This window comes from Takifugu rubripes, chromosome 8 (genome assembly GCF_901000725.2).
Source record: "Takifugu rubripes chromosome 8, fTakRub1.2, whole genome shotgun sequence".
NCBI classification, from domain to species: Eukaryota; Metazoa; Chordata; class Actinopteri; order Tetraodontiformes; family Tetraodontidae; genus Takifugu; species Takifugu rubripes.
In genome coordinates, this window is record NC_042292.1 from 6,212,970 (window position 1) to 6,227,930 (window position 14,961).

Here is a 14,961-nt window from a genome sequence, read left to right on the forward strand (position 1 = left end):
GAGGAGATGTGAGAGGTCCGAGGAGATGTGAGGGGTCAGAGAAGATGTGAGAGGTCCGAGGAGATGTGAGGGGTCAGAGGAGATGTGAGAGGTCCGAGGAGATGTGAGGGGTCAGAGGAGATGTGAGAGGTCCGAGGAGATGTGAGGGGTCAGAGGAGATGTGAGAGGTCAGAGAAGATGTGAGAGGTCAGAGAAGATGTGAGAGGTCAGAGAAGATGTGGGAGGTCAGAGGAGATGTGAGAGGTCAGAGGAGATGTGAGGGGTCAGAGGAGATGTGAGAGGTCAGAGAAGATGTGGGAGGTCAGAGGAGATGTGAGAGGTCAGAGAAGATGTGGGAGGTCAGAGGAGATGTGAGAGGTCAGAGGAGATGTGAGAGGTCCGAGGAGATGTGAGGGGTCAGAGGAGATGTGAGAGGTCAGAGGAGATGTGAGAGGTCAGAGGAGACGTGAGAGGTCAGAGGTCAGAGGAGAACGGGCCGACTGGTTCCAGATGATAGAAAGACAACAGTAACTTTAATAGCGGCTTCACCAGCAATCTGGTGGCCGTTGAGTGTATACATAACCAGTAAATCATCTTCTGCAGATGGTTATATCTATTGATGGTTATATCTAGTCTGATGATTAAGACGGTTATATTCATAGTAGTAGTATCATTATTACAGGATCCTGTTCTCATTAATCCTCTAGCTGCCTTATGAGTCTCAGTTATTTTGAAGCTTGGACTCAATCCCCCAGCTCACTAAAGCCAGTTATTGATAGAGGTGAGGAAAACCAGCGGTTCCGTATAGAAGAACTCAGGACAGAAGGACACTGAAGCACCAGGCTCCAGACAGGAATCTTCTGAATCTTAGTTAATAATTGTCAACAACATGGTAACACTAATTATCAAATGCCAGCCAAAGTATGTGAGTAATTCTATGCAGTAATTACCACTATATTACATGTTTTCATATTGTTCTTGTAAATAGGACATCATTTTGTAGTTCAGTTCAGGTTGCCTGCAGTGGGTCGAGACGCTGTGATGTCACCCTGCTCGCATAAACGATGTAGCTAGTACTGGGCAGCCACAACAGAGTGTGGATCAAAGCTAAACCAATTTGCCCTTCCAAATCTTGCTATATCACACACGACAGAACTTCGCTGCTTTGTGGAAATGCGGTTTTATCCCGCGATCATGCCAAAACACACTGAGCAGGGTGCGGCTCTTCCCCGCTAAACAGAGGCGACACTCTGCCTCTGTGTCTTTTCCCATCACTCAGAATTGCTTTGACATTACATCCCACAAAGTTAAACGGCGTCCTTTCCGTGAAAGAATTGGCAGGAAAAGTCTTAAACTATGCTGCGTCTGAGGAATGCTAATTTACCTGGAGACAGAGTCTGGAGATTTTTTGATTAAAGACTCGATTTCCCAGAGGTCAGTGGGGTGTGATCACACATTACCGCTAACTGATGGAGTGTTTCGGACATCTGCACGATGGCGGTTCGCCTGTCACAAGCATTAATACAGAATCGAGCATCTCCCAGAGATCGAACATCCCTCCCAGAGGATGCATGCAGTTGTGTTGGACTGCTTATTCACTGTTTACTTTATGTAGTTCCAGGAACAGAAGGTGAGGCCTGCATCAAAGTCCTGAAAGGCTGCCAAGCTGAATTATCTTCATGGACCAGGAACTCTTTCCATGCATTATCCCAACATGTGTCCCATTTGTCCAGCAGGATTTGCTGTGCTCATTACTATCACATACTGCATGTCACTGACTGCCTGGTCCCACTGTAATGAAGTGAGACGAAGGGTTTGGGGGTCTCTCTGCGCCAAACATAAGCCAGAGGGATAATTATATCACTCACTGCCGGGGCCTCGGAAAGGTCGTTAAAGAGTGCAGGAAACATTTTGGGATTTTTCAAGGTAATCAGAATGTGAGCCAAATCCCTGTGTGCACATTTACACTGAAAACACAATTTAAATCCAAATTTGAGTCTGATTTGGATCGTGAAGCTAATGGACACTAAAGTACCACAGGAGAGTCTTTTCCATTAAGGCAATTAGGTTATAGCTTGAATCATCACACTTAATATAATACATGGACAAAAAAAACACATTTTTAGCAGCAGCCCGCAAAACTAGTGAGCTGTAATCACTGATTAGCACCTTAAAGCTCCACTACCCTGTGCATATAATCATCTTTATGCCTGATGTTGCAGCATGTTTGCACAAAAACAACCTCCAGTTACCGTTTGTGGAGTCTAATGGGAGCTTCCTAGAGCCTGATGGCAGCTGCCTCAACACAGACGTTTTGATAGTGGCATTTATTCTGCACGACGAAAACCCAAAAAAACCCACATTGCATTGTGATAAACCTGTCAAACAAACAGAAATACAATGAAACAATTGAAGTCAATCATCTGGCAGCACAGGCTTTGCATCAAGGAAAAAATTAAAAATGTGTCATTTTTGCTAAGAGGTAGATGAGAGGAGAAATGCCCTTATTGATCTATGTAAAATTATATAAGTATGTACAATATATTTACACACATAGATACTGTATACCTGGCGCTGGTTACTGGATCATCTCAGAATTTTGCTGTTATTAAACACTGCTCATTTGTGGAGTGGAAACTCGCAGTATCAGAACATAATTGTCATTGAGTGGCATGAAGTTTTTCATTAAACACCATCATTCTTTGAAAGCAAGAATCTATTATTATATTTATAGACAATTCTTACCACTTTAAGCTACCTTGCGTCTCAGAGAAAGGTCAACACACTGCCATGGCGTGAACGTTATCAAACACGCAGACACAGGCAGCCCCAGTGTCTTTAAATCTCATTGACCGCTGCCTCGCTCTGCATCCTCACACCACAGCTTCTGTGTTTCTCCAGCGATTAGCTGACTGGTGCTCCCGTGGTGACCAGCTTGTAGTAGGCCCCCTGCAGGTCCATGAGCTGGTCGTGTGTTCCCTTCTCTATCACGATGCCCCTGGACATGACAGCGATGATGTTGGAGTTCTGAATAGTGGACAGGCGGTGGGCGATCACGATGCAGGTGCGTCCCTCCCTGGCTTTGTCCAAGGCCTCTTGCACTGTCTGTCAACACACATAGACAGGCAGGAGGTTTCATCACTTCCCCCAGAGAGGTGTTACAATTTTATAGCAATCTCACGGTCGTGCATTAATTACTATGCTTGAAATGCCTCAGAGGACCAGCCTGCTGCTGAGCATTCTTTGAGCTCAGCATGGTTCAGCCCTTTTATACCCGAAGCTCACTGCAGACACAGATGATATTCATCTTCAAGAGGCTCTACTGGAGGGTTGCTGTGAACTGTCAGGCGGTGAAAAGGATGATGCATGGTAATGATTTTAAGGATGATGATAAAATAATAGACCTCTCCTGTACTGTCTGTGCCCGGTGAGCGTCGGGAACAGATGTGGTTTTTGGGTGCAGGAACACGACGGCCCATTTACTCAAGCGTACCTTCTCGCTCTCGGTGTCCAGAGCAGAGGTGGCCTCGTCCAGCAGCAGGATCTTGGGGTCACGGATGATCGCCCTGGCGATGGCAATGCGTTGCTTCTGGCCACGGGAGAGCTGTGAACCCTGGGTGCCCACGTTGGTGTCGTATTTCTGCGCCAGCAGGAAAGAACGTGCGTTTAATTGGATCTTGGATTTAGAATTCTGCCTTGCCTTCTCTGGTTTTGGCTCCTTCCATGAAATGTGTGCCCCTACCTCGGGAAGGGACATGACAAAGGCGTGAAGCTGGGCTTTCTTAGCAGCGGCGACGACCTCATCCATGCTGATGTCCCGCGAGTTGTCGCCATACTTGATGTTCTCCGCGATGCTGCAGTCGAACAAGATGGGCTCCTGGGACACAATGCCAATCTTGGAGCGCAGGAAGGGCACGTTGACACGAGCCGAGTCATGGCCATCAATCAACTGCAAAGAGCAATTGATTTTACCATTAGTAAAGAGCAGTGAGATAATCAATGAATGGCAGTACAATCCACTTAATGAGCTATCATAATACCATCTCTGCTATGATGTCTCTCCCAGCTATGCAGTGGTGATCATGTCTTTTTTTTTTAATGTCAGAGAATCGGGGCTACGCTTTTGCAAACCACTTCCAACTCAATTAAGGCCATCTGAATCTTGGCAGCCACTCCTCCCTGGCAGATAGACGAGCCTCCATCCCGGGCAGAGTGCCCCATTTTTGAAAATAAAACAAAAAGTCAGCATAAATGTCTGATTGATGAATGGACTAGAGCCATTTAAGAGTCGGATATACTTAAACCATCAGCTTTGCTAAAGTTCTTCCAGGAGGGGCTTTGACTTTCTGGCAAATTTCACGTTGCCACGTGAGTGACCAGCAGCTGACTCCCCCAAGAGTGTAAATACTAAGCAGACTAAAAAATATGACTTATTCATTCCTGAGTAAGAATAGCTGGTATTTTGATAAAGGTCAGATTTAAATGTGAGATTTGGATCCTTTTAAAGTCAAACCTCTCATTTGCAGTTTAACATAAATTAGCATGATTCCTGTTGTTGGGCTTGTTTTTGTTTCCTGACTATGACGGTGACATTTTTGCCTGTTTTTGATCAACGGAACAATAAACCTCACTGTCACAGCCCCTTTTCCCCAGTTCCCTCCTGTCCCAGTACTTTTCCACTGCCCTGCTCACACCACACCCTCTGATCACACACCTGCTCTCAGTCACTGATCACACACCTGCTCTCAGTCACTGATCACACACCTGCCCTCACTCATCAATCAGCTCACCTACCAGTGTATATATTCTCCAGCCTCACACTCACTCGGTGCCAGATTGTTCTTCTGCTTTCATGCGAGACTTTCCAGTGTTGTTTCCCTGCCGGATTACCCGTTACCGACCCTGCCTGTCTGCGTTCTGCCTGCCTTGCCTGTTCCCCGGACGACCTACCTGCTTTCTGCCCCTGACTACGACTTCTGCCTCAGCGTCTCTGGTTCCTGTCTGCTCACCTGGTTTAGACTTCGCTGCTGCTCGTCCCACTCCCCGAGCCTGCAACCCATAGACTTTGTGTGGGCCCGGAGCCGGAAGAACGGACTATTTCCTGTGTTTCCTTGTCTGCCTGAGTTCCTGTTTGCCCATGTGCTAATAAAAGGCATTACTGCGGTCCAGCTTTCCAGAGTGCTGCATTTGGGTCCAAACTGCACCCGTCACACTCACAAAACCAGAACGACACGTGAGCTCAAAGACTGCGGAGATCTTTCATGTAGCGCGTGTGCTCATCAACCTGATTTTCTAATTAGAGCATTTGTAATTAGTCGAATTAAATATTTAATGGTTGCTATTCAAGGAATTCATGGAGAGAGGGACGTTTTGCAACCATTTTAAAGTTTACAATCATTTTACCATGGTAATAAGTGCTATTAAAAGCAGTTATTGGTACTCTGAGCACTTCATGTGTGTTACACAGGTGTGATCCTCACCACTCTGCCATGGTCGGGATCATAAAACCGCTCCAGCAGCTGCACACTGGTGCTTTTCCCACAGCCGCTGCTGCCAACGAAGGCCAGTGTCTGGCCAGGTTTTACCGACACGTTCAGCCCATTCAGGACTTGGATATCGGGCCTGGTGGGGTACGTGAACTTGCAGTCAATGAAGTCAATGTTTCCCTGGAAATTATTCTGGATAAAGATCAAGGGAAGAAAAAGGTTTATGTTAATGACTTGGCTCATGTCCATGAGAGACGTGGTAGATCCCAGGATATTTGCTTAGAATAAGTGTTTCACTGATCAATCACAGAGGAATTATTCTGTGAGTTCCTTCTCATTCGTTTCTTTCTTTTTTAGGCATAATTAAGAAAATCATAATCCTCCTTTCCTACCACATCTTTCATGACTAATGTAAAATGAATGGCCTCTGCAATGAATAAATAATAAATCAGGCTTTTATTCCAGATTCCTGATCAGAACCTTCTACGTGTGGTGTCTAACGTGAAGCTGAACAGCAAAACTTGCTCTGCAGCAGAAGTGCTCATACCCATTTTTCTCCCTTCTCACTGTAGACACTGATTTGAGGGACTCTGTCCAGCAGCTGGAAGAAGCGGGCTGCTGAGATCTTGGCTTTGGCGTAGTCAGGTGTGTACGAGGAAGCTTTCCCGAGGGCCGTGCCACTAGTGACGATGGCTGAGATGACCCTGCCAAAAAAAGAAAGGTAATGCGACCGTGGCAGCGCTGAAGCCTCCTTATCTCCCCAAGAATTATCCGAAGTTTCACTCGTCTCACTTTAAATGTAATAATTTGCCAGGACTACAAGCCCCTCTTTCAATATGCTGTTTTAACACTATTATTCATGCAAACCAATTCATATTACTATATTTAATTACCCATTTGCAACCTTTTTTACATCTATTCAGTCAAATACTTTATGCAAGTAAGTCTTCCTGAGGGGTGAATAAAATGTTGAATAAAATATATCTAATTAGTCAAAAAGGGTCGATAAAAAAGAATGTTTAAAAAGGAAAGGATCATGTCACCTGAACACCAAGCTGAAGTGGAGCCCCTCCTGCCGCACTAAGTAACCTCCAAACCTGTAGGAGGCAGAGTTGGTCAGGAAGACGATGCACTGGGCGAAACCGTAGCAGGCGCCGTACACATTGGCCTTCTTCAGGGCGGCTTGATAAGGAGCGTCAAGCTGCGCTTCGTACATATCTACAAAGTTCTTTTCCTTGCCCAGTCCTGCAATGGTGCGGATGTTGTTGAGGGCTTCTCCTGAAATCTGCAAAGGTCATTTTCATTTCACTAAAATGCTACTTTCAAAGGAAATTTGCTGTTTATCTTTCATAAAGAGATTGTGTTGGTCAGTGCTTTCAGCAGATAATTCAGCTCTTCTACTTGATCAAGATCAAGGTGAAAATAGAATTTGAAGTTATTGAATACCCTTCCGGCAGCTTCCATGGCCTGCTTGTCCTGCTTCGCAAACCCTGTCAGCATTTTAGCCTGAAACCCCCCCGACAGAGCAAGCAATGGCAGGAAACAGAGAATGAGCAGCGTTAGCTTCCAGCTGAAGTAGAAGCTCATGAGGACAGCAACTCCGATGTTGGTCAAAGAGTTGACGATCATGCCGATCTGGGATCCCGTGGCCTTCACAGATAAAAGGTGGAAAACATTAAAGATGTAATATAATGGTCATATATTAAATAATGTCTGACGCGCTGGCTGTTTATGTGGAAAGGAATCCTAATCACACGTTTGACATTGGGCAAAAGGTCCAAATGTATTTATAAAATCGAAAAAAGTTCTTAATCCAGAACTCACTCCTTGAACCTGCGACGCATCGGTGGCCAGACGCGTGGTCAGAGCTCCAGGGCTGTTCCTGTGATCATCAAACCAGCCAATCTCCTGGCCCAGCATGGCTTGGAAACCAAGCCGCCGTAACCTACGGGTAAGCAGCTCCCCAGATTTGGAGAAGGCATAGCCCTGCGTACACACACACACACACACACACACACACACACAGGCATTTTTACAGCATGGTAAGAATAAAGCGATCAGGTAATCCTAATTAATCCAATTATATTAATAATTTTAACCCATGCAGTCAGAACTAAAGGTTCATTTGCAGAACAGCTCCTCTGCAGGGTAAAGAAAAATATTTTTCATCTTCAGAATGTGTTCATTTGACAAAATGAAGAGGGTCTCTTGTGACTTTCCCTTATCCTTGAACACTGGCAGGGGGTATATGGGATGAGTGCTGAAGCGATCGCTCCTGTTAAAGCAGACTCTACCTGCAGCATCTGGGTGAAGAAAGAGACCACACCAACCATGACGAAGAACAGGCAGACACCATCAATCTCCCGCCTCTGAACCACAGGGTCGGTTATCGAGAAGGTCTGCGAACACACAGAGTTATGCAGAACACATTTTGTACAGTGCTTTAGGCCCATTTGTGTACATTTACAGCAGGGTGAGAAAAGCCGGTGTCATTTTGCTCCGAGTGTTTTCACATTTGTGTTGTCGTTCAGAAAAGCATGCTTAAAACTAGCGTAGGTATTTACACCAAGGTGCTTTTGAAGATGGGCAGCATATGATCATACAGACCCAGACAGGGTCCAGGGTTTGAAAAACAACCAAAATCCAAACGTACTGTCGAGACGGTCACATGTGTCTGTAGTCTCAACTCTTGTGTGTATTCATCCTTGAATCAGTCGAGGGTTAACCCCTCTGTTGGACACTAAACTTGATGTTCTTTTTAAATCAGCCAGATATTCTGTATTTCTGTATTTTAAACTGTACCGCCAAGATTTGACTGAACAGCAGAGAGTAGACAGGGTTGACCCCTCCATTTATGGCAGCCCCAAAGGATCCAAAAAGCATATACGGCCACTCGGGTGAGTTGTACTTCAGGATCCTTGCAACTGGAGCAGACTCCATGAGCTCTTCTTCTTCCTCCTCTGGGATGGAGTTCTAGGCAAGTGCACATCAGGAGGCATGTGTTGGAGAAACTTTTATCCATTTTTTTTAATCCAACCGTCATTAATGTATATAAAAATGTTACACACCTTGGATTTTTCCTCCTGAGACCCAAAGTAGGCTTGGCCGCCTACCTGACTGGTCACAGGAACAGCAGAGCCAGGCATCAGATTAGAGAGCTGAGACCGGGAACGCTGACGAATAGAGGCTCTACAAAACATTTGAAAAGCTTTTTAATCTTGTGTTATCTGGTCCTGTTGCTTTCGTGCACGCAGTCATTCTAAGTGATAAGAGATTTTTCAGTGGCTTTCACTAAAGGCATTGGCTGGGTGCTGATGTTGGCGGTAATAGCAGACCTTGAGCTTCTGCCGCCCCATTTCCAGGAGCTCTGGGTGATGGTGATGATGTAAAAGGATAATTAAGTAAATGAAGGCTTCTGCCTGGGAAAACAACTGTGGGAGGTAATATACAGTTTCTTTTGGATGTACAGTCAGGAAAGAGATTAATTCAATACAAAGATGTTCATGTAGGTTCTCATTCATCCAGATCATGTTAATCTGTGAAGATCAAGCAAAAGGTCAGCTGGACTGATGCGGCATCACAGGGGAGGGATGAGGGACATTCAACCCTTTCATTCTGCTGTAGCTTAAATAGTTGCACGTTGCAACATGTTGCAGTTGCTTTCAGCCATCCAGTTGACCCTCTGCTCGACCTGCACAATTATATATAAATTGAAGGCAGTGGCTGACTAATGTTCTGGTGTAATACCTTAAACTCGCACGGTAACTGCCTGCTCTGGATAGCCTCTCTGGGAGCTCCTCTTCTTTATCAGCCACTAATCCAAGAGATAAAATCAGCGGTCTCGCGTGATCTCAGTTTGTGCACCAGTCATCTAACAACAAAGATTTAGTGGAAGAAAATAGACTCTGCCCAAAATCTCGGCCTACTTTGTCGAGCTTTCTCGTTCAGAGCCTTGTCTCCTTGGCTCTGCAAGGTCACCAGGGTGAAGTAGACGCCCTTCCTCTCCAGCAGTTCGTTGTGCTTCCCTCGCTCCACAGCTCGGCCGTGCTCAAAACCCACAATCACGTCTGCATTCTTTATGGTGGACAGTCGGTGAGCGATAGATATGGTGGTGCGACCCATGCGTACCTGCCATGACAAGGAACGACATTCCATTCTTTGGTTTGTTCTTTTAGGATGTTTTCTGGTTTAAGAAAAGGCCCCTCAGAACAATCGTCTTTACTGTGAAATGATCAGTGAATTTCAGGTTGAGGCTAATTGGATTGCTGCTGCTTTTATTAGAACACAATTATGAATACCTGGCTAGATTGATGTTACTCTCACTGTGTGTGGTAGATTCAGTCTTCCACTTTTCAGGTGGGTAACACAATAACAACCAGATTTGGCAGCAGATAGATATGAAAACATGATTATCCTTAGATAAGGATTTTATCAAAGGGACGTTATAATCCTCCAACACCGCTTTAGTCAGTCTCTGCTGGAGGATGCCTTGACAATATTTCAAAGAGAAGAAGGGGGGCTTTTAGTTTCCATGGTCACACTTTGCACTACTCAGACATGAACCTTATATGAACCAGACCATATATATATATATATATATATATATATATATATATATATATATATATATATATATATATAAAAACATTTTGATTTCTGGTCATGTTAAGATGTGGCTTCGCACACTGGCTCAAAATTTTGTTGCCAGACGACACAAAAACTGTAAACCTCAAACCCGGGGATGAAAACTGGCTCAGCTGACTCACTTTATCCAGAGCTTCTTGAACTATAGCCTCGCTCTCGTTGTCAAGGGCAGACGTTGCCATGTCCAGCAGCAGGATCCGGGGATTCCTGACCAGAGCACGAGCGATGGCGATGCGTTGCTTCTGACCACCGCTCATCTGACCTCCACCCTCCCCGACCAAGGTGTCGAATTTCTGTCAAATTCCAAAAGATTCAAATCCATCAGGCTAGCGGTGACGACAGAATCAAAAATGCTCCATGTTGCACTTCTAAGTCCCGAAACTGCAACCTGTGGCAGGTCCATGATGAATTTGTAGGCATTGGCCTCCTTGGCTGCGCTGATAATGTCCTCCGTGGAGACTCCAGGTCGGCCGTAGCGTATGTTCTCAGCAATGGTGGTGGCAAACAGCACAGGCTCCTGCTCCACGATGCCAATCAGTGAGCGCAGCCATTGGATGTTCAGCCCTCTGATGTCATGACCGTCCAGGGTCACCTGAAATCGAGGTCATTGCCTGAAATGGATTTTGCTCCAGCTAATGGATGATGCTATTAAAGTCGGCTTTTTTGCAACAATGAAATAATGGTGTGACTGTCTTCCTTCATTCCGGTATATCCTTCACTGGGCTCTAAGGGGCTTTTTTCTGTTCTCTTTTTCTCAGGTAGGAGCTGAGAGGAGGGAATTAGAGGGTAGAAAGTCCTCTAGTTTCAGATAAACTGAAAAATGAGCCTGTTAGACCCGTGTCTGCGTAAATGAGATTATCATGGACTTTTGGAATCCCAGGGAGGTGGTTGTTTTGGAAAATGAGTGTAAGGAGATGGCAGATACAGCATTTTCCCATACCATTCCCTCTTGAGGGTCGTAGAAGCGCTGAATGAGCTGCACAGATGTACTCTTGCCTGCTCCACTTGAGCCAACAAAGGCTGTTGTCTCTCCTGACTTTACTGCAACGCTGAGCTGATCCAGGATCTGAGGAGAATACCAGTATAAAGGTGACTCCCGCAACACAATTTTTCAACCATGGATCCTCCTATACGGTACCTTGACTTCAGGCCTGGATGGGTAGTTAAAGGTCACATTGTGAAACTCAATGTCTCCTTTGACCCTGTCCAACTTATATCCAGCTTCAGACAGACAGTCAATCTGGGGCTCCTGTCGGCGGCATTTAAAAATCAGACAAGAATTGAAAATGCGAGTACATTTGAAATATGCCAACAGAAATGGCCTCACTTTATCAATAGTCTCAAAGATGATGGTAGCAGCTCCACGGCCTGCAGCAAATGCCTCCAGACACGGCGAGGCCTGCCCCAAATTCATGGCTGCTATTAAAACTCCAAAGAAGACCTAGATGAAAGAGGTCAGTGTGTTATTATTATAGCAGCAAAAAGTGCTTCAATCCCTCAAAATACTCCGATAAATTATTTGATAAAACCTTTCAAATAGTAGCACTGTTACGTTAGGGAGTTTCGGTTGGAGCGATACCTGCAGTAACGTTCCTGGTGTGTACTCTTTAGTGTCTACCACCAGAGTGGATCCATACCAGAAGGCCAGACCGTAGCACAGGAAGATGATGAGCCAGATGTATCCAGTGAAAAAGCCCATGATGAGACCTTTTCTGATGCCCCAGCGTTGTGCTGAGGTCAGGTTCCTGTCGTACCTGGGGAGGCGGGTGTCGGGGTTCAATGGAGCCGCATTGATGTTGGGTTGAGTCACCAACCTTCTCCTGAAAGATTCTACCTGTTGACTTCTTTCTTCTCTCCGCCGAAGGCAGCAACAGTCCGGATGGATGAGAGAACCTCATCGGCTACAGCTCCAGCTTTTGCATAGGCCTGCAGCTCCATGCCCGTTAGCTTAGCCACAAACTAGATCAAATCCAAGTTTGACAAAGAAGACAACATCAAGATGGCAATGAAGGAAAAGTAGATGCACACAAAATCCAGCCTCACCAGAGCCATGAGACCAGTCCCGACCCCAATGAGTGGACTTGCTGCGACAATGACGAGTGTTAACTTCCATCCTTTCACAAAGCCAATGCAGAAACCACACACAAAGGTCGTGAAGCGCTGCAAAAAAATGGCAACTTGATCCGCGATGGCATCATTGATCTTGTTGATATCACTGTAAAATGGAGACAGACGCTGTTAACACACCCAGCAATTTCTTCACCATTTGGCCTGCGTGCCAGAAGCAAAGTCATCATTTTCGGACTCACTCTGACATACGGGTGTTAAGCTCGCCAACGGAGGTGCAGTCGAACCAGCCGATCTCCATCCTCATCACTTTCCTGAAGTACATTTGCCTGATGAGCTGAATCTGTTTGGCAGCAGCCGTCACCCACAGAGAGATCTGTTGGATATGAAACAGCTTTGCCAACCAATCACGGGGACTAAAGTCGGGATTTCCAGCACATCAGAAGTCACTGTCAGAAACGGAATTACCTGAAAGTACCCCAACAAAAACACCGCTGCTCCAATTCCGACGTAATAGAAAGCAAATTGCGTCATTTCATATTCGATGTCGAGGATGCTGTAGGGTAACAGGTTAGAGTGAATAACACCAACAGGAAGTACCCAACCACAGGGCCTTACGTGTTACTCATGACCCACGTACCCACAGGACCTCTGCTCCAGCGGGACCAGCATCTCTAAGGTCGAATTGTTTGCGAAAAACCAGTTTGATTGATTCATCCCAGCTGTGTAGTTCTTTTTCCACTGGATGGTGTTGTTCACGCACTCCTTCCTGTCGTCCCGGAGCTCATTCAGCTCGATGTCATACTCGATGAAGGTGTCCGTGAGCAGGCCGAATACCAGCAGCATCAGCGGTTGGGCAGAGCCGTGCAGCACAGCGCACAGGCATCCTGTCGCCATCATCAGCACCTCCTTGCATGTGGCAAAACGGAACTGCAAGACCAAAGCACGTCAGCGCTGCAACCCCCAAATCCAAGATGAGGCGGAATAAAATGGAAAACAGTTTTTTTTACCAGCTGAAAGAACCCAACCCGGATCGCCGGTTGTGCTTCTTTTCCCTGGCTTCTGTTTGGTAAAGAGGGCCCGTCAGCGATAATGAGCTTAAAGGTAAACGTTTCCAAAACGTCTTTATCACAATTGTTTACTCACTTCTCATTGTTCTGAGAAGCCGTCATGGTCCTGTGTGAGGGAAATGATAAAACAGTGAGAGCTGACCTAACAAACAACACTAACACTAAACACTAACACTAACACTAAATCATGACGATTCATATGAGTCGAGCCTGCGTGGGTTTATAAAAAAGGTAGGTCACATCTGAGGTAGTTAATGCACATTTATCCTGTTAGTCAGGAAATATTCAAATAAAGCAAAATGAATCGCTAGAATTCAAAGACAAAAGAAGAAGCAGAACCTGGTTTTATGTTCTGTTGACTGTGGAACAGAAATGAGCACACGTGCATGTGCACTGTGTACACCTGAAAGCAAATGCATGTGGCGGAGGTCCTTGAACTCCACAGAGATAACTGACTTTCTCCATTTATTGTGAAGGCACGTGCAGCTTTTCTCTTTATTTTGAATAATTCAGCTCTCTGGTTGCTGCACTCTGCAGCTTCATCACGAAACCATGCAGAGATGTTAAAGCCCCACTGATCGGACAGCCGCAGCTCACCTGCGCTGGTGGAAGAACATTTATTGAAAGCAGAGTTTTGTAAAATAATCCATACTTACAAGTAGGAGCCTGCTGTTTCTGCAACATAAAAATAAGGAAGGGGGGGGTCAACAAATGTCGTCTTCCTTTCCCCTTTTCTCCAAATTACACCCCCACTTCAAAGTGAGGAAAAATCCTTCATTATTGGATAAAGTCTCAATTTTCCCATTTAAAACACAAACTTTGTAACCATTGACTGTATGCATGTGTGTGTGTGTGTGTGTGTGTGTGTGTGTGTGTGTGTGTGTCTCATGGCCGGAGCAGGCAGTATCCTGGCATGTGTAACCCTGCCAAATAATGCTTCTGTATTGTTAAAATTTGCTTTGTTATTGTATTTATATCTTGTATTTTCGGTACTGCAGATTAGCTTTAACCTATAATCTGAGACAGTGGATCAACTGGCAACATATATGTTTGAGCTGTACTCTGTCCCTTTTTTCAGTACAGTTTAAAAAATCGAGCATGAAAAAAATGAACAATCAAATCCGTATGCAAATTCCATCAAAAACCGTCTTTTCACTGGGGATCGCTGCACAGCATCAATACTTCACCTTCTCCTGAAAGGTCATAGCTCTGGTTTTCTTGTCCCAGATGTTTAATGCTTTCCAATCTCACTGATCCTCTCGGCATGTTGACTCATCCAGGAAAATCAACCTGAAAGCGTGTTACAGATGTCCAAAACCAGAATAATTAGTATTTCTAAATTTAAACCCCACTTGGCAGCACATTCATTTCCCTGACATTTATCTGCTTTGGCTGTCGGGGGGACATTTTAAAACGCCAGTCGTGACATGACATGTTTTGTGTGGAAATAACACTTACGGTAAAGTTTAAGAAACAGAGGTGTGTGGGGGAATCTGCCAGCTGTAGGTCCAGTATGCTCACATCCAGATGTTGTGCCCCCAGCCAGTTGTCGTGGTGGTGGCAGCCGGTCTCTTGTGTGTGGGACACACTGTCTTCTGCTGCAGTGATTCACGTGCTCTTATTGAACAGACTCGGGCTCTGCTGGAACTCAGGGTCAGAGTATTTAGTTGGAGGGTAAGTGTCCTGCCGGTTCATGACCCCCTGAGGGCAAACAT

General features: G+C 45.4%; 1 protein-coding gene across 1 annotated transcript; it reads right to left on the reverse strand.

Annotated features, from left to right (window-relative positions):
- Positions 1–2,297: 2,297 nt before the first annotated feature.
- On the reverse strand, positions 2,298–14,864 carry abcb11b (ATP-binding cassette, sub-family B (MDR/TAP), member 11b). Its single transcript, XM_011606221.2, has 29 exons — positions 14,705–14,864; positions 14,434–14,536; positions 13,903–13,921; positions 13,323–13,352; positions 13,187–13,238; positions 12,817–13,106; positions 12,645–12,732; positions 12,419–12,552; positions 12,153–12,324; positions 11,944–12,068; positions 11,689–11,863; positions 11,437–11,550; positions 11,248–11,358; positions 11,050–11,175; positions 10,498–10,701; positions 10,232–10,402; positions 9,392–9,593; positions 9,213–9,279; positions 8,534–8,654; positions 8,268–8,438; positions 7,760–7,864; positions 7,290–7,451; positions 6,912–7,115; positions 6,509–6,750; positions 6,013–6,169; positions 5,460–5,657; positions 3,722–3,928; positions 3,473–3,619; positions 2,298–3,084 (listed from the first exon to the last, which is right to left on the reverse strand). The coding sequence occupies exons 2-29, from the start codon at positions 14,510–14,512 to the stop codon at positions 2,884–2,886; spliced, it is 4,074 nt and encodes a 1,357-aa protein (XP_011604523.2). The 5' UTR covers positions 14,513–14,536; positions 14,705–14,864; the 3' UTR covers positions 2,298–2,883.
- Positions 14,865–14,961: the final 97 nt, after the last annotated feature.